The sequence below is a fragment of the Polistes dominula genome, unplaced genomic scaffold (assembly GCF_049000335.1).
Source record: "Polistes dominula isolate Pdom_NZ unplaced genomic scaffold, Pdom_raw_medaka contig_82, whole genome shotgun sequence".
NCBI classification, from domain to species: domain Eukaryota; kingdom Metazoa; phylum Arthropoda; class Insecta; order Hymenoptera; family Vespidae; genus Polistes; species Polistes dominula.
The window spans coordinates 6,413,520-6,435,276 of NW_028301046.1; the positions used below are offsets into that span (position 1 = coordinate 6,413,520).

The following is a 21,757-nucleotide window of genomic DNA, read 5'->3' on the forward strand; positions in this document are numbered from 1 at the left end:
AAGAGGAAGCCCCACTTTAAACATAGCCAAATTATGCAAGAACACGAGATATGGAATTAGATTATCTGGTATAAGCGTGCACGATGATATATCGTCGAGATATTTCATGGCGAAATATATTTCCTTTCTCTTTTTTTTCTTATTCTTTTATACGTATACACTGTACATATGTTACGTATGCATATATTTACTTACATCTTTCCACTTTTAAAGACTCGTTAGGTTTCGATCAGTAACGATCGAGAAACGTCAACAGATTAATCTAATCTAAATCATAGAAATACGATAACTGGACATGTCGATCTTATCAACGACTCGATGTCGTTGTTTCAATCTAAAAAGAAGAATAAAAAAAAGGTCAAGGATAAAAGAGGAAAAATTCAGAATTTATAAAATAATACTCAATTTGCAGTCCTGATTAATTTTTGAAAAATGTTTAATTACATAATTTATGTTTTGAGTGAACATTTTTTGTTCGAAAACATTATTGAAAAAATATGGTATAATTTTAGTTTCGTCAATTAGAATTCCTAAAAGAAGAAGGAGGAAATAGTAAATAATCTATAGTTTCTAGCTTGTTAGAACAATTCTGTGATTGTAACTTTTAGGTTGAATGTATTAGGTTGTTTGTAATCGGACACAACGGTAACATGAAACCGAAATACTGTTAATTACATTAATTACAAACAAGTAATACACAAAGAACGTCCATTTGTTTAATAAATCAATGAGTACTTATATCATTAAGTAAATAAATATTTATTAAAGAGACGTTCGATAAATCAATAAATACATTTATTATTGTTTGAAATATTCATCTATAATTAATTTGTTTATTGAAAGATTATAGTGATGCAATTATAATTCAAAAATGTGAAATATTATAATATATTATACTGATTCACAATAAACGTATTAAATCGTTGTATATGTTATATAATAAATATCTTAATTAAATTCTATGTTACACTATCTACAATAACCCCTTTGATTTTTATTGAATGAAATTATTTGTAGTATATAAAGATATTGACTTTATCGATAAAGACATTCCGTCGGTAAATGATATAATTCGTTAATTTATCATTGTTGAATCTCTGTCGGTAATGAAAACATAACCACTGAATTGTCACTACAGATATTCTAAAATTCAATATCACGTGTTTAAACTTTCATTGATAAAATTTATCGAAGACACATGTTTCTGAATATTGTCTGCACAATGAATATCACCATGGCTATTAAACTACCGCTATTTATTCGCACAAATGTTTTAAAATATCAACAAGTAAGTTAAAGATAATACACAAATATTTATATGAATTGTGATACGATCAGTAAGTACTTTTCAAATGAAATCTTATAAAAATAATAAGTTCATTAAGTTGTTAGTAAAACTAACCAAATACGATTCCTTGTATCATACTATATTCCTATCATAGTAATTTTACTTAAGATTAAAATGTATCTACGTATATATTTGAATAACTGCATTATTCTGTCATTAATAATGTATTTTGATAATTTTAAAGATAATGGTGTTCAGCACAAAATCCCAACATTCTTCAATACCAGTAAATCCATTGAAAGAAGTATACAGTGCTAGTGAGCAAAAAGAGACCGGCTCAATCTACGATAAAAAACCTTTCAAACTACGTTGTGAAGCTGGAAAATTATATCAATGGTGTTCATGTGGGCAAAGTAAAAGCCAACCTTTATGTGATGGTACACACAGGAATATATTCTTAAAACTTAAATTGCGACCTGTCCGATTTATAGTCCCAGAAACTAAAGAATACTGGTTATGTAATTGTAAACAGACATTAAATAGACCATTTTGTGATGGAACTCACAAAAGACAAGATATACAAGAATTAAAACGTTAGATATGCATAAATTTGTAAATTCTATGTTTAATATTATTTTACTCATTAAGAATAAAGTAATAGTTTCTTCATATTATTATATGACATTGTTCAATTTAGACATATACATCTTTTATTACAATTATTATTATTGAGAACTAAATATAAGTATATTTATAAGATACTATCAAGAGTTATTTGTAAATTTGCATCAAATAAGTTTTCTTTCAAAAAATAATACACTAAGAATTTACACAAATCAATATCTAAATATATCATTAAAAAGTCACTAGCAATTTTATCGTTAGTCAATAAAACAAGGTCAATAACTTTCTTACCGACAGAGTCTCTTATTACTTCCTGTTGCATGCCACCTATCTTAATCCACTCATTTTAACTGCATTTTAATACTATTTCCTCTCTAGTATGTTGTTAAACCTAAGTTGTGTTGTGTTGTGTTTCTCATTTTGAATGAGGTATTCGTAACGAACATCTACGAAAATAGGAAAAGAAAAAAATGACCATAATGCTTTAAAATAATTCTAATATTATTATATTATTTCATAACATTCCATCGTAACATTCCTTCGAATTATTTAACCATGTCCAGTATAAAGTTAGCGTAAGTTTAATTTAAATGATATAATTTTTATCTTATCTATATATCCGGCACGTGTTTTCGTTAAATCATCATAAATAATGCTATGATTATAAAAACTATAAAGAGTTTATAAAATTAACTGTGCAAACTCTAATAGTTTCTTAAATTATCATACTTATGATTTAATATTGCAATATTTTGTCTAATATACAATGATATGCACCTGTAGCAAACTTGTAATAATATATGTGTATATATTTGAGAGTCCACGTACAGGTACATATAAAAATAAAATAGTCGATGTAAAAATAAATACAGAACTATTTAACAAGTTTAAAGATATTAAATATCAGCATTATTAATACATAAATTGTCTTAAATCTATAGGCGCCAGAAACCACCTGTTACAAGTCGAAAGCAAGCAAACAAAATAAGAACAGATAATGTAGAACCCGTTCAAGTTTATTGTCGCATAAGGCCGATGTTAAATTCTACAGATATCTCATGTATGAAAATTGCATCTAGTACAACTATTATTGTTACACCTCCTGAAACAGCAATAAATTTCCGCAATGTTAGTAAAGTAATACAAACATCATTCAGTAGAGTATTTGGAGATGATACAACTCAAAAGGAAATATTTAATACAGTCGCATTACCGCTTGTGACAAATCTTATTAATGGGGAAAATAGTCTTTTATTTACATATGGTGTAACAGGAAGTGGAAAAACTTACACAATGACTGGAAATGTTCATAATGCTGGAATTATGCCTCGTTGCTTGGATATTCTCTTTAATAGTATTGCGAATTATCAAACCAAAAGATCTACATTTCAGCCAGACAGATTAAATGGTTTTGAGATACTAAGCGAGACGGAGATACAATTTGACAAACAAGGAGAATTAAACGCAGACTTTGTTGCCTCTCAAAATGGAAAACACAGGCAGTAAATTGTTCATACGATAATAAATTATAAATTAAAATGATTATATGTTATATTCTATTAACAGAAATTTAAATTATTTACAGTTGTATCCAATCGATAGATAATAATAACGACAATAAATCAAGTTTTATATGTGCCCCGGATGAAATAGACATGCTGCAAGTTGACGAAGATAACGGATATGCTGTATTTGTAACATATATAGAGATTTATAATAATAGCGTATATGATTTACTCGAGGACGAGGAAGTAAGGTCAAAGTAAGTTGAAATTTTGTATTGATTTATTTTTCTATATCTTAAAACAGTAATAATATATGAAATAAGATTTAGAATGTTACAGAGTAAAATTATACGCGAAGATGGTAATCGAAATATGTATGTCCATGGTGTTACCGAAATAGAAGTCAAAACTTCAGAAGAAGCATGTAAGGTATTTCAACGTGGACAAAGAAGAAGACGCATAGCGCATACTGCATTAAATGCTGAATCGAGTAGATCTCACAGCATTTTCACTATAAGGCTTGTGCAGGTTATTTATGTTACATTTACTTAAATCTAATACATAGTGTTTATTATTAATATGCAGTTGATTTATATGAAATATTTATTTTTTTTTATAGGCACCATTAGATTCTCAAGGAGAGCAAGTTGTGCAAGATAAACGTGTTATTTGCGTTAGTCAATTGTCACTCGTAGATTTAGCTGGAACAGAGCGTACTAATCGTTCTAAAAATACAGGCCAAAGACTGCGAGAAGCAGGTAATTATAATTATCTATAATAACCTTCCTTTAATTAATTCTATAAAAATAAATTCTCTATATAATAATGAAATCTAACATTATTTTTTCAGGCAATATAAACAATTCATTAATGACACTTCGCTCGTGCTTAGAAATTCTTAGAGAAAATCAAATTCAGAATACTAACAAAATGATACCTTATCGTGATTCTAAACTTACGCATTTATTCAAAAATTATTTTGACGGCGAAGGACAAATTAGGATGATTGTATGTGTTAATCCTAGAGCAGAAGATTATGATGAAACAATAGTAAGTTTCGATGAATGAATAAAATGATACACTAATTTTAATGAAGAAAGTGAACATAAGTTTTTTTTTTCATTCTGAACAGCAAGCAATGAAATTTGCAGAAATGACTCAGGAAGTTCAAGTTGCACGATCTGTAGCCTCAAAATTAGATTTAGGCTATACTCCTGGACGGAGGCAAGCGAATAAGGTAAAAAATAAATCATGTTTACAATTTTATTTTTCGAATAAAGCATGTGCTTTTTATATATTGAGTTTCACTTCTTTCTTAGATATTTAAAGAAGCACGAAGCAGATTAGAAAAAGCAGGCAATGCTGATGCTGCTAATATAGATATAGATATAGGATTGGTATACAGGTACAATATACATTTAATTAATATAATTAAGTATACACCATATAATAATTAACCTTTTTATTACTAGCGATACATAACGATACATATACGGGTCGTACATGCGAAAAATGTTTTAATTGAAATATATATTTTTTTTTAGTCTTGGTGGTCCTTTTCCAGACATGGAAATGACAAGTCCCCATAGCGATCAAATAATTACCAATCTAATGCGTTTTCTGGAATTACGCATTCAAAAGAGAAATTTCTTAAGAGGAGATTTGCAACAAAAGCGTATGTTTTTAAATAAAGTAATAGACATTACGAGGAAGTTATAGTAAAAACAATTAACAAACTAAATTTTTTCAGAAAACAACTTAAGAAATATGCTGATAAAAATGGACAGGGAGAATGTTTCTCTAAAAATCGAAAATGCGACATTGAGAGCGTCGAATGAACAACAAAAGGAAAAGGTAGACATTGTTACTCATTACATTGTTTTCTCATAAAAATTAATTTATATTTATATATTATTTTGTAATGTTATAGATATCTATTTTGGAAAATCTTGTATGTAAGACTGAAGAACAAATCGATACTTTGCTGTACAGATTAAACAGTGCGAATGATACCATCAGAAATTTACAACAAGAGGTAGTATAATTATTATGAAACGTATAACCGAGAATGATGATACATTTGTATTAATAAAAGAAACTGCTAATAATTTTTTTTATAGTTAAAAGATAAAGGTATGTCTCTTAATCAGCGATTGATAGATAAACAAAAAGTCAAGCAAAAATACAATAATAAAATTCAAGCAGAAACGGCAAAAATGAGTAAAGAATTAGAAACAAAATTGCAACAACAAAGAGAGATTTTGCAAGTACGTAAGATTTATAAATAAAATTTGTATATTGTATTTTGAATCGTGTTTAATTAAAAAAATTCTTTTATATAATTATAACGTTTGCAGAACCAAATGAAAGAAAAAGAAAATAAATTAAAGTTAGTTAAACAAATATTGGTGGACGATAATGCGAGTGATATTGTAACAATTAATTGTAAAGAATCTATACCTGTAACAACAACTAATAACATTCCTGAAACTGCCACATCGAGTACAATTAGTAGTAGTATCACTGAATCTACGGTTAAAGATAGAATTGTAGATACTACTCCAAGAACAACAACAGTTCAAGCATTGGCAAAAATGTTGGAGTCTAATGCTGGAGATATTAACACAAAAGTATATAGTACTTCTATTATTTATAATAATATATTAATTAAAAAATAAACACCATAATTATGTTCAATTAAATGTTGGAATAATCTAATATTAATTAAATTTTTTCAGGAGAAACTCCCAGTAGTAAATCCTCGATATAGGCGATCGCAAAGTGTAGACAGATGGATCGATCATCGACCTCCTCCAATAGTACCAGTTGGTACAATACTTCAACCTATAATGCATCGTAAACGAAGCGTTACACATTTAACAGATCCAAAGGATATCACGAGCAGAGCGTCTCGATATTGCCTTGTATCTCAAAATCAAGATGAAGATGGGGAACTGGAAACAAAATTATACAAGGTTATTTTTATAATTACAGTTAAAATCAAATATTATTTCTTTCTTAAATATATTGATAATATGGTTTTCTAATTTAGGGTGATATATTACCAACGTGTAGTGGTGGTGCTCAAGTGGTGTTCAACGACATGGAATATTTAAAACAATTATCACCTGTTACAAGAAAACGTAGCGTAACTCTAAGTCCACGAAGCAAGGATCAAGTAACTTCTTCGGATAATTGTTTACCTGTTGAGACTGGTTCTAAGAAACTTCGCATATGAAAATATACATCTCAATATACATCTAATTTTAGGCTTCTTTGCCATTCTTGTCATTTTTTTTAGTATAATAAAACATGAAATGTTTTTTTTCTTTTGTTGTATAGAAGTACAAAAGTACAAATGTTAATGTATAATATTTGAGTAAAAGTCTATATATATTGTTTTTATTATTATAAGTTAAACATTAATACTTCGTTTCCACAAATAAGATGATTTATTTAATTTTGTGCAATATATGTTAATGACATTAAAAGATATGGACCTGACTTTTAAGACAGACATATATGCGTTCTTACTACTTTTTTTCAATAGAAGAAATTATTTTTAAAAATGTCTGCAATAATGAATTTGTTCATCGTATTTACCTTCAATAAACAAAATATAAAATGTTACAAGATATTATTTTTTTTAATAATGTGTCTTTATTCGAGTTTAATGGATTTTAGGTATCCACTTATTTCTCCAAAGCTTATACAACAGACATTTTAAGTGAATAGTACAATTATAATAACAAAACTTGAGATATATTGCCATCAACAAAATACTGAATATATACATAATTTTTACACAATGCCACTTATGAAAAGATTGATTTCAACATATATTAATGGAGTAGTTTTTTCATTAATATAATTTAAATACAAAGAATAATATAATAAAAGTACTTTGCAAGTTACATGTGAAATATCTCATAGAAAAAAGAGTATGGAAAAAAATCCTATACAGCAGTAATTTGTAGAAGCATATTTGCAGTAAACATTTTTTTTAAACGGTGCCATAATAATGAAAGAAGTTCAAAATTTAATTAAATATATACAGGCTATCTGAAGATTTTTAACACTTAACAATTTTATTTAATTTTCTTGCATAGATAGGCGGACACCGTTTAAGCTGGAAAAACTTCAGACACCTTATATATATGATACAATTTCTATATGCTACAGATTGAACGTATCATATCAACTGATACTGTGTGTAATATAATGTAGTTACTGTCAAATATGATTCAATTTTGCTATCTCCTACCTCCTTAATGTGCTGACAATGTATAAAATCATATAAAGTATCGAGACTAGATGAATACCTTAATTGGTAAAGTAATTAGTTGTTATATCGTTATCGATCCTAACAAATTATAAAAGTTAGGTTATTAGATCATTTAAAGATAGTCTTATGCAACGGTGCACTTCCCTTCATGCAATAGATATAATATATAGTTATATCAAATATGAAAGAACTAGGAAACGACACGTACTGGAAAAAATGTAAGTAAAATATTAGTTAAATTTATGCTTAACGGATTGTAGAGTATAATCTCTTGTGCTAACAGTTACTGTTCTTACAAACTTGCAAAAATAGCATTAAAAATACTTAAAGCAAAAGGTGTATAACTGCAATAATGACTATCCGTACACAACAATGATGCTTTATCACGGCATCAATTTCCTTATGACAAGCAATGCTAAAAATTGAAGAAGATATATATCGCACGCATTATAGGTACATACAATTGATTTTGTTCCCTATTAGACTTCCGATGAGCTATAAGAGAATATGTTGCATCCAAACATAAAATTCGCTTCACAATATACAGTGTATAACCGAAATTACAGATTTACAGATTTTATAACATTTACTTAGTTTTGTTATAATATTTATATATGTATTTTATTTATAAGCTTTCTTATATATATAAGATTTTCTGCGCATATATTATTTTATATTCTCTTTGTTATACTACCAAAATGAAAAACGCATTATTGGAATAAAATATATATTGAATATAATATCCAATAGTATGACTTTACTTTAAATATTTTCGTTCTCACTCTCTCAATCCTGCAACGATGAAATCAAAAACACCTACGATCGTTTCATTGATTTCTCTAGATTCAATTGAAAAGTCTCGATGCAGAATAACTGTACTCTTCCCAAGTACTATTACATATAACATCAACATTATTTTTGAATATTATTTTTCTTTATAATTTGTTAATACCATTAATTCCGTTGCCCTTTACAATAATTACCATAGCTTTTATAAAGCATTTATGTAATACCAATAACGGTAAATTAACATTTACAGTTTATACTCTTGCTCTTATTATTGTTTATAAGCATATTCCATCTAATGGAATATACATGATACACACATAAACAATTAGAATTTAAATCTATGCGTCACATATTTGATTATAACTTTTTTATTCTATAAACAATATTGAATGTTGTATCCAACGTTATTGTGTTACTCATTTATAAAATTAGTAGATTAAAAGTAGATGAAAAAACTATATTTTAAAGTTTTCTTTTCCTTTCTCTCTCTCTTTCACTCTTGCTTTCTCTCTCTTTCGCTCTTTCTCTTTCACTCTCTCTCTCTCTCTCTTGCTCTCTTTAAAAATCTCTGTACATACAATATATAAACATAACCATATTAGGTAAAGCACGGACTCAGTCAAAAAATAAGCTTAAGAATAATTTGAATCATATGACGTAGAAAGTTCGTGCAAAAATTCAACGGTTAAAGTAATTTTACATGACAAAAATAATGTGTCGATGAATATCGGCTAAGAATAAATTTATCATTTTAAATTGTGCAGAGAAAAAAAATGACGTTTTACTCTAACCCGCATTTTAAGGGCTGCATTTGGTGTTGTTGGTCACATCTGTAAGCGAGCTTTACTTCTAGTGAAACCTTTCAATAATATTCCTCATTGTCGTATTTTACTAGCATAAAAGTGCAAGCAATAGTAGTACCTTCACGATCCTTAAATTCATTATGCATCTTTAAATATGTTCCATCATAATAAAAAATATTAAAATTATTCTATGGCTTTACTCATAAATTCTATGAATCGTTTGCCATACTGTTCAGGATCACACGTTGATATACCATCCACATTGGCACCGTACTTCACCGTTTTAGCTGCTTTTGCAGCTTGTTTGCGTACACCATAATGTGTTAATACATCGATTATGGCTAAAAAGTATATTTCTTTTGTAGGGGCACCTGGTGAATAAAATGAATAGTAATTAGAATAACCATAGGTATATAAAACGAAAGACATTTCATTGAATTATTTTGTATTTTTTGATATTACCTTCTTTACTGGGAATAGCATATATATCTAATTCAGGTATTATTGCATCCTCATATTGAAGACTCGAATCACGCACTAAAGCTGCATGAGGTGATTCTGGTGGCGTAGCCATGCCTGTAACCCCACTCCAACCCCAAAGTCGACTAAAAGAGACAGAAATAATACTTCATAATATAATAAAAAAAATACACTATTATCAACGAATTATATGTATAATATAACGATTAACAGTAAATATACTACTAATAACCAACTTACTCTCCCATTGGGCCTCTTGAATCTAATCCACTACCAGACTCACTATCATCTTCCTCGTCGTGATTATCTTCATCTTCTTCCCTTTCTGCACGTTCTCTATTTTCTAGTTCTGCACGAGCGCAATCGTGAAGACCAAGTAATAAGGAATAATCCATTAAGTGTAATCTTGTCAGAAACTGTAACATAATTACTTTATGAAGATTTTGTAGCATAAAAAGACATAATAATAACAATGCTTACATCAACATCAGCAGTTAAAGTTTCTATGAGTTTTGTTTTCGCTTCTTCTCCTATGTAAATTTTCATTCCTTCCTTGACAAAATCATTATCTTTGTATGTAGGGAGATCCTTTTCCTTTTCTTTATCGGATGCTTCACGATCTACAGTAGAACCTTTCAAGTCAAATTTTTTGTGCGTCGTTAGATGATTAGAAAAAACATTTCTTATAGCAACAACATAATGTTCAACGCCATCCACCGTTAATCGATACATCCCAAGGTACTGTGGTAGTAAGGTTTTTCCATGTCGTTCCACAATATACTACAAAATATCACATTTATATTATAAAGAAGTTAAAAGAAAAAATTAGTTTACTTACTGGGTGATAATGTTTTAAAAATGAGTGCATCCTTTCTACTTCTTCACTTGTAAGAGTTTTAAGAATAAATAATTTATCATAAGATTGATAAAATTTAGCACCACTTTTACCCGATGAATCATCGAGTACTGGTTGCGACCTATAAAAAAGAAAATTAAATTAAATCTAATTCATATAACTAGATATTATTATATCATTTTCTTTTCAATATATTCGGTACAAAGCTATACAGCATATTATTAATATATCTGCTATTGATCTGTAATTTAAGGCTAATCAAATGAAAATAAGATAAAAAAATTTTCTACATAAAAGTAGTAAAAAATCTTGAATACATAAAAGGCAATTAAGCAAAATTAGTCATCATCCTATTTATTGAAACATAAAATCAAGCAAACAAACATTCAAACAGTGCACAAAGCAAAACTTGGAAAGCCAAATAATACATAGAATAAATATATAACAAATTATAACAAATATATAATTAGTTATATAATTTGTTATATAACTGTATAACAAATTTATTACTTGATAAGAATATATTACTAAATCACACACGTCAATTTGTAGTTGCTCATACAAATTTCAAATATCTATTGCACGATCATAATAGAATTTAATACATTTCAACATTTATTTTACGCAATTATCTAATGAAAATATTTTAATATTTGTATCAGGTTACAGTAAATTTTTTTAAATACTTCAATAAATTAAAAAAATTCTAATATTTGAACACTCCAATTTTAACCGTTTGAGTCCCCTTTAGATTTCATATCAAAAATACCCACTGCCTTTTACTGTTGTGGATAATTGATAATATACTATAATTCTGCCGAAATTGAAATACTCAATTTAACTGATGCTTGCCAGTCGAATTAATAAAAAATAACACGATATCATTACTTAGATCTCCTCGACATAAACTGAAATAAATACTATCATACTGCTTGGGTCTTTTCAACAAGATTTTTCCAAGAAGCCCTGGAACTCAAATAGTTAAGCATGCTTAACTTAATCAAAATTAAGTTTCTAGAATTTTTTTGAAAGAATAATGTTAATATAAACTATTATTAGATCGTATAAAAGGTAAGTCTAGGAAAAATAATTAATGCAACTTTAAAGTTCGTGCCGAATCTCTGTCGTCAAAGAGAAACTCATCAAATTGTGTTAACCACAAGACACGCACAGAATGGGAAATCAAGTCTGGCTAACCTCAAGCGTTTTGGTTTAAAACTGTAGGTACGTAGTGGTTTACTTAAGACTGAAATTTGAGATATAAAAGGAGGAGGAGTAAAGTTTATTGAGGGAGCAGTAGCTGAACGCTGAACCAATTGATGAGTCCTCCCACTGAGTGTGACCAAACCCGAACGTCGAGAAGGATTATATGCTCGACATCTATTAGCAAAATTTTTGTATTACAAGACGTACTATTAATTACAAATTATCTTTTGGTTGATGCAGGAAAGTATGAATCCATGTGTCATGATCTCCGTATGACAAAATCTGTATTCTTTGCTTCACAAATTGAGAACTGTACATAAGTTATTTATGCTAAACTAGGAATATCTACAAAATGTCCAGAATGATGGTATTATTATTATCTTATTAACCATTGTTACATTAACAATAATGATAAGAAACAAAATATTAAACGAAAAGTTATCAAACAATCTATTATTACTAACAATACCAATATCTAAAACATACATGCTTTCTTATTTCTAGCAAAAGACAAACATACAAACAAAGATCTCTAAAGCACAATGATTAATATTTGAGAGAATTTAATTTATTTTAGTTATTTTTATGTAACATTATCTTCGGGATAATCCCATAATAGAAAAAAAATTAATAAATAATATCAAAGTGTGCATATAGATTATTTTCTCTCAAAATAACAATTTTTTGAAAGATACTACACCTGCGAATAAGTAAACATAGTATCTGCTGACATGCAAAGTAAAGAGTACATTCAATTTATCTGTAGCAATTAATTTAAAGAAAAAAAGTGAATAAACAATAAATTGTCTTGTGTACGTGCAATGTGAACTAATAAACCATGTTTATACTTCACATCACAAAATTCAAATGCTTGTTTGCTATTTATCAAAATGTAAGGTTTCACATAATAATATGTATATTATAAAATGGTAACTGATTTTGTGTGAAATAAAATTACACATTATGGCAGCCACAATGATAATGTAAAATTGAAAATTGAATTATTCTCTCTGTATTACCTTGTCATAGACTCTTTATAATCCTGATCGTCTATCCCAAATCTTTCACGTAAATTACGGAATACCAATGGACAATACTCTTTGATTTTAAAATGAGAGGGCATATTTTCTCTGTAATTAAAAATTAATACATACATTCATAACAAAACAATATTTCAAGTAAAATCAATACCTCCATTATTTACTAATACAATGCTGGGCCATAGAAAGACCTTCATTGATTCTATTATTAAAGGTTGGTTTGCTGTGACCAACCTAACAATCTAATATTAAGTGGTATATTTAGAATGGACTAGCCGACTTGCATGCTTTAAATTTAAATTAATGATACTTCATGAACGTTAAGAGTAACGATTGCTTGAAAATACCAAAGCACTTGAATGCAACATTAAAATGTATAAATATCTAACATTAAATGAAATTATGTTTTTCAAATATTACGATATAAAAGCTATGACAATTTAAGTAATAAAAAATGTTTCCATAATTATGAAATAATAATGATAATATTTAAATAAAATCAAAGTATACACTTACTTATTAAAAAGATGGTTATCTACTTTTAATTTACTATAAGCTCTGAAATCATCTGGTAGGAGCATTACCGGTATATTAACATGACTAAGTTCATTTATCTGTAATGATAAGAATACAATATTAATAATTATTCATTATTATACAAAAAATAATTATATAAACTATAATATTGAGTAGCATAATTGGGAAGCATTGTATCCGAACATTTAATGAATGTTATACATATATATAATATCATTTGTGGTATTTATAGGCTTATCCACATGTAATGAGATCATACATCTGTGTATACAGATGCCATTATCCATAGTTAAGAAAAAATGTGTCCACATATAAGAAAGATAATATATTTCTATTTTAATATCTACCATAAAAAATGTTTATAGTTAAAATATCAAAAATAATGTTATACTGTATATTTCAGTGTTCTAAGATGTAAATAAATGATTGGAAAGTTAAAAGTATCAATATCGATAATATTCAACAAAAATTAATCAAAAAAATATTTAAAAATCTAAAATCATAAATTTTATTAAATTAAATTTATAAATATAATCTGTAAGTAAAAATATATATTGTATAAAGTTATAAGTATAGTAAAGTATAAGTATAAAGAGATATATTGCAAGAATATTAGTAGGATAAAAAAAATTTCTATCTTTTCAGAGCGTGACGTTGGCTTGCACAATTTGAAATAGCGCGCTGTACGAAGTCCAGAAAAAAATTAAAATCCAATGAAATAAGTAACATTATTAAACATTCATTAAAAGCATTATCAATCGTGATGATGGAATAAATAGAGAAAATGGCAATCGCGATGACGTACAATACGACGTGCTGTCATATAAATGCGACACGTCTCTCCCTCTCACATATATATATATACATACATACATATGTATATATATATATATATATATATATATATATATACACGCGCAATGAAACGCGACGAACGAATTGACGATGATGATGAACGCTTACCGTATGATTGACACCCCACATGAAGACGCTTAGAAGCGGCTCGTTGGCACGAAAGAGTTTAACTTTTTGATGCTTAACCCGAAAATGTTTTTTTTTCAGCTTGCTAAGCCCGCTGGAAACTTGCGGCGCACTAGACATGCTGCCTCTTTTTTTTTTCTCTCTAGCAATGGTACTTCTCTGTTTCTCTGCTGTCTGCTTTTTTTCTTCTCTCTCCCCTCTCTCTCTCTCTCTCTCTCTCTTTTAATATCTTTGCCTCTATCCTTCTTTCACTATCTATCTTCCTTCTCTTTCCAAATCGCGCGGTTTGAGGAGAATACCAGACTTGATTCGCACTTGTACCGACGACCACTGACAAAAATTCCAAATCGCGACAGATAAAGGAACTATTGACGACGCACTTCGGTACTCCGATTCGTACGCTCCACAAGTCACGCCGTTGTCATTGTGAAATACATTACCCAAATCTCACCCTATTATGTTCTCACTTGTAATTTCGATATGAAATAAATGTAAGGGGTTATTTTTCTTTTCTTTTTTTTGCAAAGTCTCGTCAACGATAATGCCGCTACTTCGACCAACGTTACTCTCGCAAGTATGCCGCGCGGCTGCTGATTAGCGACTGAGAACTCCTTTTAAAAATGGCGTATGCGAGCATGTCACACCTGCGAGCCGCAACGACTATAGATGTTCTGCAGATATCGCAGATATCTGCGCCGGTCACCGGCACTGCGACTTTCATATTATTGCTTTTTCTTTTTTTTCTTTTTCTTTTCCTTTCAACTTTTCTTTTCTTCATCGATTTAGAAATTTTTTTGCTTTAATCGCAGACAAATCAAATGGTCGTTAAGAAATATCAAAGAAAGAAAAAAAAAGAATTCGAAAGAAATACCATGTTTGTTTTGAAACTTCTTCTTTTTCGATGGCGAGTTTATTTACAAAGATCGATTAAAATATTACCTTAGAAATCGATTATAAATTTGGCACGGTACGCGAAGGTATGTACATAAAGATTTTATCTATATTTGAGAAGTTTATTTTGAAATTCGCTTTGTTTTCAAATCGATATATTTAAACATTTACGTTATAAATAATTTTATATAGGCATTGAAAAATTATCATTTTTCATTAAAGTAAAGAGACTTATGACACTTTCCAAATAAACGGCTTAATTTTATACATTATTTTCACAATAGTAAAATTTTATCTTTACTGTATAACCAAATGTATCGTCATTTGTTTTATTCAATTTAAATCTTTCAAAATTTCGATTGATAATTAACGATAAAGTTCGATCGATAGGTTAAGTAATTGATTTAATGAAAATTTTCAAATATACTTTAATTATAATCATTAATAATTAGTATAAAGAAGTAACCTCGCACGAGCCAAAATTCATCTTGATTTAACTTAAGATTTGAGGATGCTTTCGTCATAATGACAATAGTGTATTATTGGCAAGGGCTTGGTTTGTCGTCGCACATCAAATCGGTGGAGGCTTAAAACTAATCTTGCTGTCGTATTGTAAACTCGGCATAACGCTTGTGCCGAGGAAGCCGCCACCGAACATCGTGTTAAAAGGCTAATTAGGAAAAAGTAGGGCCTACGTGTGCGAGTACAAAAATGGAATCGATGCAGAATGCGTATTCGAGAAAAGTTCACGATTCTTACGAGGATGAAGAGGAGAAGAAACATTTTCAACGTATTGTTTCAGCGTTCAGACACTACAAGTGAGTAGACCCATTGAAAATGAACGATCAATGTTCTTTTTTATTTTTAATCTTTGCTATGATGATTTAACCTTATTTCTATTACCTTCATTTTTTTCTTTCTTTTCTCACGCGACTATACAATTGTATATGATTTTTATTTCTCATCGATTATACGATATATGATATGTTAAATATTATCTTTTTGTTTAACCCATTAATAGATAGGAAACTAGTCTCTTGCGAGAGCTTTTATAATGTATTCATTTATCTCTTGTTATATATTAAACTTATACTTGTACACAAGTTATGTCATCGGTGTTTATGGATCAACGTTGTTATTCCAATAAAAGTACAATGGCTCTAATATTATCTTGTCAGGTTCATAAGTTCATTAGCTATTAAATACAATTTCATACTAGATATTAATACTCATGTCCTTTGTGAAGTAGATAAATATTTACGTGATTTTTTATATATTTATAGAGATGTGTAAGCATGAACAGACAAATATGCACGCAATATCAAAATGAAATACAAAATATGTTTAAAAAATGAAAATTTTGTTCTATAGATCTCATTCCCTGCAGAGAGTTAAAAAGACAGAATCTTATCTATTATCCTTACCGGTGCATCATCAAAAACTCTTATCAAAATATAAAGAACATCTTCAGGAAGTCAAGAGATGTATTGAATATAACAACGACATAATAAGGCTCATCATAAAAGATGTAGCTCATATTTTTGAAAATGTGAGCCCGGCTAGTGCACAAAATGATAGTGTAAGAAAACTTTACCTGGTTTGTTGCATGCTTCATTATTTCTTATGATACGTCTGCCGCTATATATAATATACCAAATTTAATAGTTTCTAATGTTCAAATATGATTCACTTTTTATTATCATACAACATATAGTTCAAACCTGCACTTTTGAAATATATTAATTAATTAAATATACAATTAATTTATAAAACGTATCACTAATAAGCTTATTTTCACAAAGATATATTCTATAGGTAGGTCTGATTGCAGACACAGAACACCCGACCTGTACTGGCTGACCAAGAAAAAGTACAAGCTACTATTAAACAATTAGTTCGTGACTGGAGCGTGGAAGGAAGTGAAGAACGTAAAGCTTGCTATCAGCCTATCATAGATGAAATAACTAATCAATTTCCATTAGATAAATGGTACGAATATTTTGTCTACTTTCTTACAATATGTTAATACATATTGCTAGATTTTATCTTAATAATGATCACGATATTTAAGAATATAAGCAATCTATGATCAAGCTTTCAGATTCCACTTAAAGTTACTATTATCGTGTACAAAATCTAGATATCATTATTTGCAAAACCTCTGTGTCCTAGCTAAAAATAGTTCAGAAAAATATGAAATGATAGGTAAATTTCCAGTACTCCATCACAAGTGCAAATTCTAGTACCTGGTGCAGGATTGGGTCGTCTTGCGTATGAAATTGCAAGGCGTGGTTATACTTGCCAAGGGAACGAATTTTCTCTCTTTATGCTCTTCGCATCACATTTTGTATTAAATAAGTGAGTATTGTAAAAACAATTTCATTTTTATCGTTAATAAGTTAAATAAGGTACTCGAATAATGAAACAATGACAATAATGATACTGTGAAAATGAATATTATAGATGCAGAGGTATAAATTCATATCAAGTGCATCCATGGGTACACCAATATATGAATAATTTAAAACCAGAACATCAAACGCAAGCTGTTTTCTTCCCTGATGTAAATCCCAGTGATCTTCCAGAAAATGCACAATTTTCTATGACGGCAGGAGATTTCTTAGAAGTAATTATTTTTTTAAGTTATCCAAAAAAAATAATATTTATTTAGGACTAAGTATACTAATGAAAATTTAAATTATAGGTTTATACGGAAGATGACCATTGGGATTGTGTTGCTACATGTTTCTTTATAGATTGTGCAAACAATGTGGTACAATTTATAGAAACTATCTATAAAATTTTAAAACCGGGAGGAATATGGATAAATCTTGGTCCGTTGCTGTATCATTTTAGTGACATGCCTATGGAAGATTCAATCGAACCAAGTTATGATGCGGTCCGTGATGTTATACAAGGTTTTGGTTTTCATCTTGAGGTAATTAATTTCTTCTTTTTTTGTTTCTAATATAGAAAAGATACACACATAATGTTAATTACATTCCTATATGTTTATCATTATTTAGAAAGAAGAGACACATATGAAAACACGTTACGCGCAAAATGTGAACAGTATGTTACAATGCGAGTATAATAGCGTTTATTTTGTATGTCGGAAACCTAAAAGACATATTAATATATTGGGTCATCAAAATGGTGCTGAAAGTAATGGCATACAAGAACAAGAACAAGAAAATTAAATCTTGACAAATCTAATATGTTTTACTCATGAGGAAAATTGATGGAATTGTACAAGGACTAAAGTACTACAATTTATACAGAACAAATTCAAAGACAACCATAAAATATTTAACTTCTGGTATTGTAAAACAATTTCTGTGATTCAAAAGCTTATTTGGATACAAATAAGTGTTATTTCATATTCCCCTGAGAACTAAATTTTTTTAACATCTACAAGTTTCTTTAATAGTACGAAACTAAATATAATTAATAACTGCATAGAACAGTAACTTTTAGTAACAATTTGACAATTTCCCTAATGAGTCTTACATTTGTGATCTAGCATAATAATTAACGTTTATTTGTTTCCATCGTGTATCAATAGCTATGACAATGTAAAATATGACCATTTCCTCTTCTGCTCTCTTCTGCTGTTTAGTTGGGAATATTTCGATTTACTAAAGTTAGTAATAATGCTAATGACATATCTTTACAGGTGCTAACGAAGCCTTATTTAGTTTTTTCTTTATCCTTGGTCATTATTGCAAATAATGAAGACAAGTTAAAAAATCAAATTAAATTAAACGAACAGACAAAGTTTCATCGGAGAAGAAACTACAGCTTATATAAATAAATGTATCATTTTTCTATATTATCATTAATTCCTTTAAAAAATTATTGTAAAAAGCATGTATAGAGAATGATATATAAATAATCACTGAAAGTTTTTACTTCGTTATATGTGTTATTATTCAGATATATAATTTTGTAATGGCAAATGTGGAAGTAAATACTTTTCAAGCGTTTTTTTCTCTCTATCTTTCTATTATGTTCGTATTAACAATTATTTTTTAAATACCTTATACAAATTGAACTCTCTCATCAAATACAATTAATGTATTGTCTTATTTTTAATAAATCTCAACAAAATGCAATGAGAGGATAACATATCTAATTTATATAGGTTTTGTATTCTAAATTAATTCTTTTACAGATCATATTCACCTTTTTCGGCAAATCAAATTGACTAGCCAACCACACACAATTAGGGGTTAAATTAATTTCCTATTTACAGTAATAAATATTAAGGAATTGTATATTCTAAATTTTACGCAAATTAATCTATAAGAGTTTTAATTTATAATGTTAAAAAGTGAATATGATTTGCAAAAAAGTTAATTTAGTGTGTAAACCTGTATATTATATTTCATCGTGAGGAACAAAATTTGAATTTCAACGTTATAAATCTGACTGCTTAAGCTTTGTATCGATCTTCAGCATCAGTGCCTTTCAGATATTTTTATTGTATAAATTCTTTATTTTATTAATACTTCATTTTTCCGAAAAATTAAATAAAAAAATTTATAATAAATATAAGATATAAGACTGTTACAAAGTATGTAAAAAGAAATGAATATAATGAATGTGTATTTTTAAGTTCAATACAAAATTACAAGTAGGTAGATGTATTTACCATTGTCGAGGTAATATAGTTTCTTCCATTGTTCTTCCTTAAAGCATACATTTATTATCATTTGACGTATTTTGCGCATAATTGAAAAACCACACAAATATAATGATTGTTTCATTTTTATGTTTTGCTATTTTTAAGATCTTCAGAAATAAGCAATAATAATTTGCTATGTGGAATAAGTGCAGATCAATTTAGATGTAAGTTAGTTTAGATTTAATGATGTAATTAATATAATTTTATAATAAAATCTATTCTACATGATCGTTTATTAAAAGATATCAACCTTTCGTATATCTTGTGGTAATAGCATAGACAATATAATTTTTTCTAGGTATTAACATTTGTAATGTCTGATTAAAGTATTTCTACTTAAAGAAAGAAAATTGCATTTGCAGTTTATACTTTATAAGCTTTTATTAAGATACTGTACAAATAATAGTGCTATTTGATTAGTATCAATTTGATGCATTTTACTATATGTTAAAAATTGCCTTCGCAATCTCATCATTTGAGGCGTATTACCTGTTTTTTGTACCGTTAAGCCATATTGAGGAATTTTGACATCATTTTCGATTCCCAGTTGTTTAGCCGATAATATTGCCTATAAAGAAAAAAATAAACAAGCATTTTATATACACGAAAAATAAAAAATATTTCAATTGCTCACTTGAAAATGTTAGTAAACTTACACTAGTAATATCTTGTGTTATTCTGTCCAAATCGTATAAATAATTCGTGGATGATAAAGGTGGCTACAATAAAACAATCATTAATAGAAATATAATTAAGTATGTGTAAAAAATATAATTAAATTAATAGAATATTAAAAGTACTAACACATTGTGTGCTTTGATTTGGTTTAGGTGCCTTAACTTCATAGAGGGACTTGTAAATATCGTTGAAATTTAAATCATCTTCCGGCATCACAGAAAATAATGGAGCATCCCATCGATTTTTACTATCTGGTGTTTCATACCTATTATTCATAATTTTATTAGTTTTATAAAAATAATAAAAAAATGATATTTTCAGTTTACCTCATTACAAGCGCATCAAATATTTCTCTGCTATATTGTTCAGATAGCGGTCTTCTTTCATTCCACAGCCAAGCATGCTCAACAGGTATATCACAATGTATTGTACACTGCGGTGTTTTATACAATTTAGACATACAGTATATTTCATAGCGATATCCTTTAATATAATTGCTACCATCTATTATTAGTACATCGTTTGGATTCAATATCCTCTGCGCCGTAGATTTGATATTGCTTCTGATACATTTTTCTTTTTTAGAATCTAAAACATACATTTGTACATGCATATACGTGATAATATTTTTTTATGGTTATAGTATCGAGAAAACATTTTTTTTTTTGGAAATTAAAACATTACAATATTTACTAACCAGAATAAAATGAGTTTCTATCATAACCTGCTTTATAAATCACATTGATTTCATTAATTATATCTACCCGTTTTTTCATTTCATTTTCGAAATATTCTTTCAGTTGTAAAGTTCTTGTAGTTTTGCTACTACAAGGAATACCTGTTATTATAATTAAAGGCATTTTATTTTTAATAAATAAATTTTAAGATAACCTCTTTTGTAACAGCGTCAATAAATCGTTCTATTAACTATACACTTTTAACGTTAAAAAACTCACTATTTATATAATTATGACATCAGAGTCATTGCAATTTTTTAATGAACATTAAAAAAATCCTAGATTAATTATAAAATCTAACGAAATTAGATACCGAAATCTATTTTGTTATACTTTTAAAAGATGCATCCTCTTGGACGAAGTAATTAAG

The 21,757-nt window shown here is 28.3% G+C and overlaps 5 protein-coding genes across 12 annotated transcripts; 3 read left to right on the top strand and 2 right to left on the bottom strand.

Annotated features, from left to right (window-relative positions):
• The first annotated feature begins 1,127 nt into the window (after positions 1-1,127).
• Positions 1,128-1,965, top strand: LOC107068105 (uncharacterized). Its single transcript, XM_015324172.2, has 2 exons — positions 1,128-1,288; positions 1,533-1,965. The coding sequence occupies exons 1-2, from the start codon at positions 1,199-1,201 to the stop codon at positions 1,884-1,886; spliced, it is 444 nt and encodes a 147-aa protein (XP_015179658.1). The 5' UTR covers positions 1,128-1,198; the 3' UTR covers positions 1,887-1,965.
• A 304-nt stretch (positions 1,966-2,269) lies between these two features.
• LOC107068156 (kinesin-like protein KIF23) lies at positions 2,270-9,032 on the top strand. 4 transcript variants are annotated; one of them, XM_015324290.2, is made up of 15 exons: positions 2,270-2,487; positions 2,854-3,414; positions 3,498-3,674; positions 3,741-3,945; positions 4,037-4,175; positions 4,268-4,467; positions 4,550-4,654; positions 4,737-4,822; positions 4,962-5,092; positions 5,168-5,271; positions 5,348-5,452; positions 5,538-5,684; positions 5,775-6,047; positions 6,156-6,392; positions 6,470-9,032. In XM_015324290.2, exons 1-15 carry the CDS (start codon positions 2,468-2,470, stop codon positions 6,653-6,655), a joined length of 2,676 nt encoding a protein of 891 aa, XP_015179776.1. In that variant the 5' UTR covers positions 2,270-2,467; the 3' UTR covers positions 6,656-9,032. The 4 variants fall into 4 exon arrangements, with proteins under 4 accessions (XP_015179776.1, XP_089031552.1, XP_089031553.1 ...); XM_089175426.1 differs by having other exon boundaries at positions 2,854-3,411; XM_089175427.1 differs by having other exon boundaries at positions 2,854-3,411; positions 3,747-3,945.
• Positions 7,055-14,987, bottom strand: PIP4K (phosphatidylinositol 5-phosphate 4-kinase). Of its 2 annotated transcripts, XM_015324285.2 has the most exons (9): positions 14,377-14,987; positions 13,393-13,490; positions 12,856-12,966; positions 11,828-12,010; positions 10,613-10,751; positions 10,255-10,554; positions 10,015-10,190; positions 9,757-9,899; positions 7,055-9,665 (listed from the first exon to the last, which is right to left on the bottom strand). In XM_015324285.2, the coding sequence occupies exons 1-9, from the start codon at positions 14,512-14,514 to the stop codon at positions 9,478-9,480; spliced, it is 1,476 nt and encodes a 491-aa protein (XP_015179771.1). In that variant the 5' UTR covers positions 14,515-14,987; the 3' UTR covers positions 7,055-9,477. The 2 variants fall into 2 exon arrangements, with proteins under 2 accessions (XP_015179771.1, XP_015179772.1); XM_015324286.2 differs by lacking the exon at positions 11,828-12,010 and having other exon boundaries at positions 14,377-14,982.
• Positions 14,988-15,228: 241 nt separating this feature from the next.
• On the top strand, positions 15,229-20,200 carry LOC107068154 (protein-L-histidine N-pros-methyltransferase CARNMT1). Of its 2 annotated transcripts, XR_016177588.1 has the most exons (9): positions 15,229-15,371; positions 15,836-16,103; positions 16,657-16,864; positions 17,117-17,274; positions 17,503-17,643; positions 17,749-17,911; positions 17,990-18,223; positions 18,312-18,604; positions 18,962-20,200. XR_016177588.1 is itself a non-coding variant. In XM_015324289.2 (8 exons), exons 2-8 carry the CDS (start codon positions 15,997-15,999, stop codon positions 18,483-18,485), a joined length of 1,185 nt encoding a protein of 394 aa, XP_015179775.1. In that variant the 5' UTR covers positions 15,229-15,371; positions 15,836-15,996; the 3' UTR covers positions 18,486-20,200. The 2 variants fall into 2 exon arrangements, 1 of the variants encoding a protein (XP_015179775.1); XM_015324289.2 differs by having other exon boundaries at positions 18,312-20,200.
• A 134-nt stretch (positions 20,201-20,334) lies between these two features.
• Positions 20,335-21,757, bottom strand: LOC107068152 (protein KTI12 homolog). 3 transcript variants are annotated; one of them, XM_015324284.2, is made up of 6 exons: positions 21,607-21,757; positions 21,348-21,488; positions 20,977-21,238; positions 20,777-20,915; positions 20,629-20,691; positions 20,335-20,540 (listed from the first exon to the last, which is right to left on the bottom strand). In XM_015324284.2, the coding sequence occupies exons 2-6, from the start codon at positions 21,424-21,426 to the stop codon at positions 20,343-20,345; spliced, it is 741 nt and encodes a 246-aa protein (XP_015179770.1). In that variant the 5' UTR covers positions 21,427-21,488; positions 21,607-21,757; the 3' UTR covers positions 20,335-20,342. The 3 variants fall into 3 exon arrangements, with proteins under 3 accessions (XP_015179770.1, XP_089031554.1, XP_015179769.1); XM_089175428.1 differs by having other exon boundaries at positions 21,348-21,475; positions 21,542-21,753; XM_015324283.2 differs by having other exon boundaries at positions 21,348-21,753.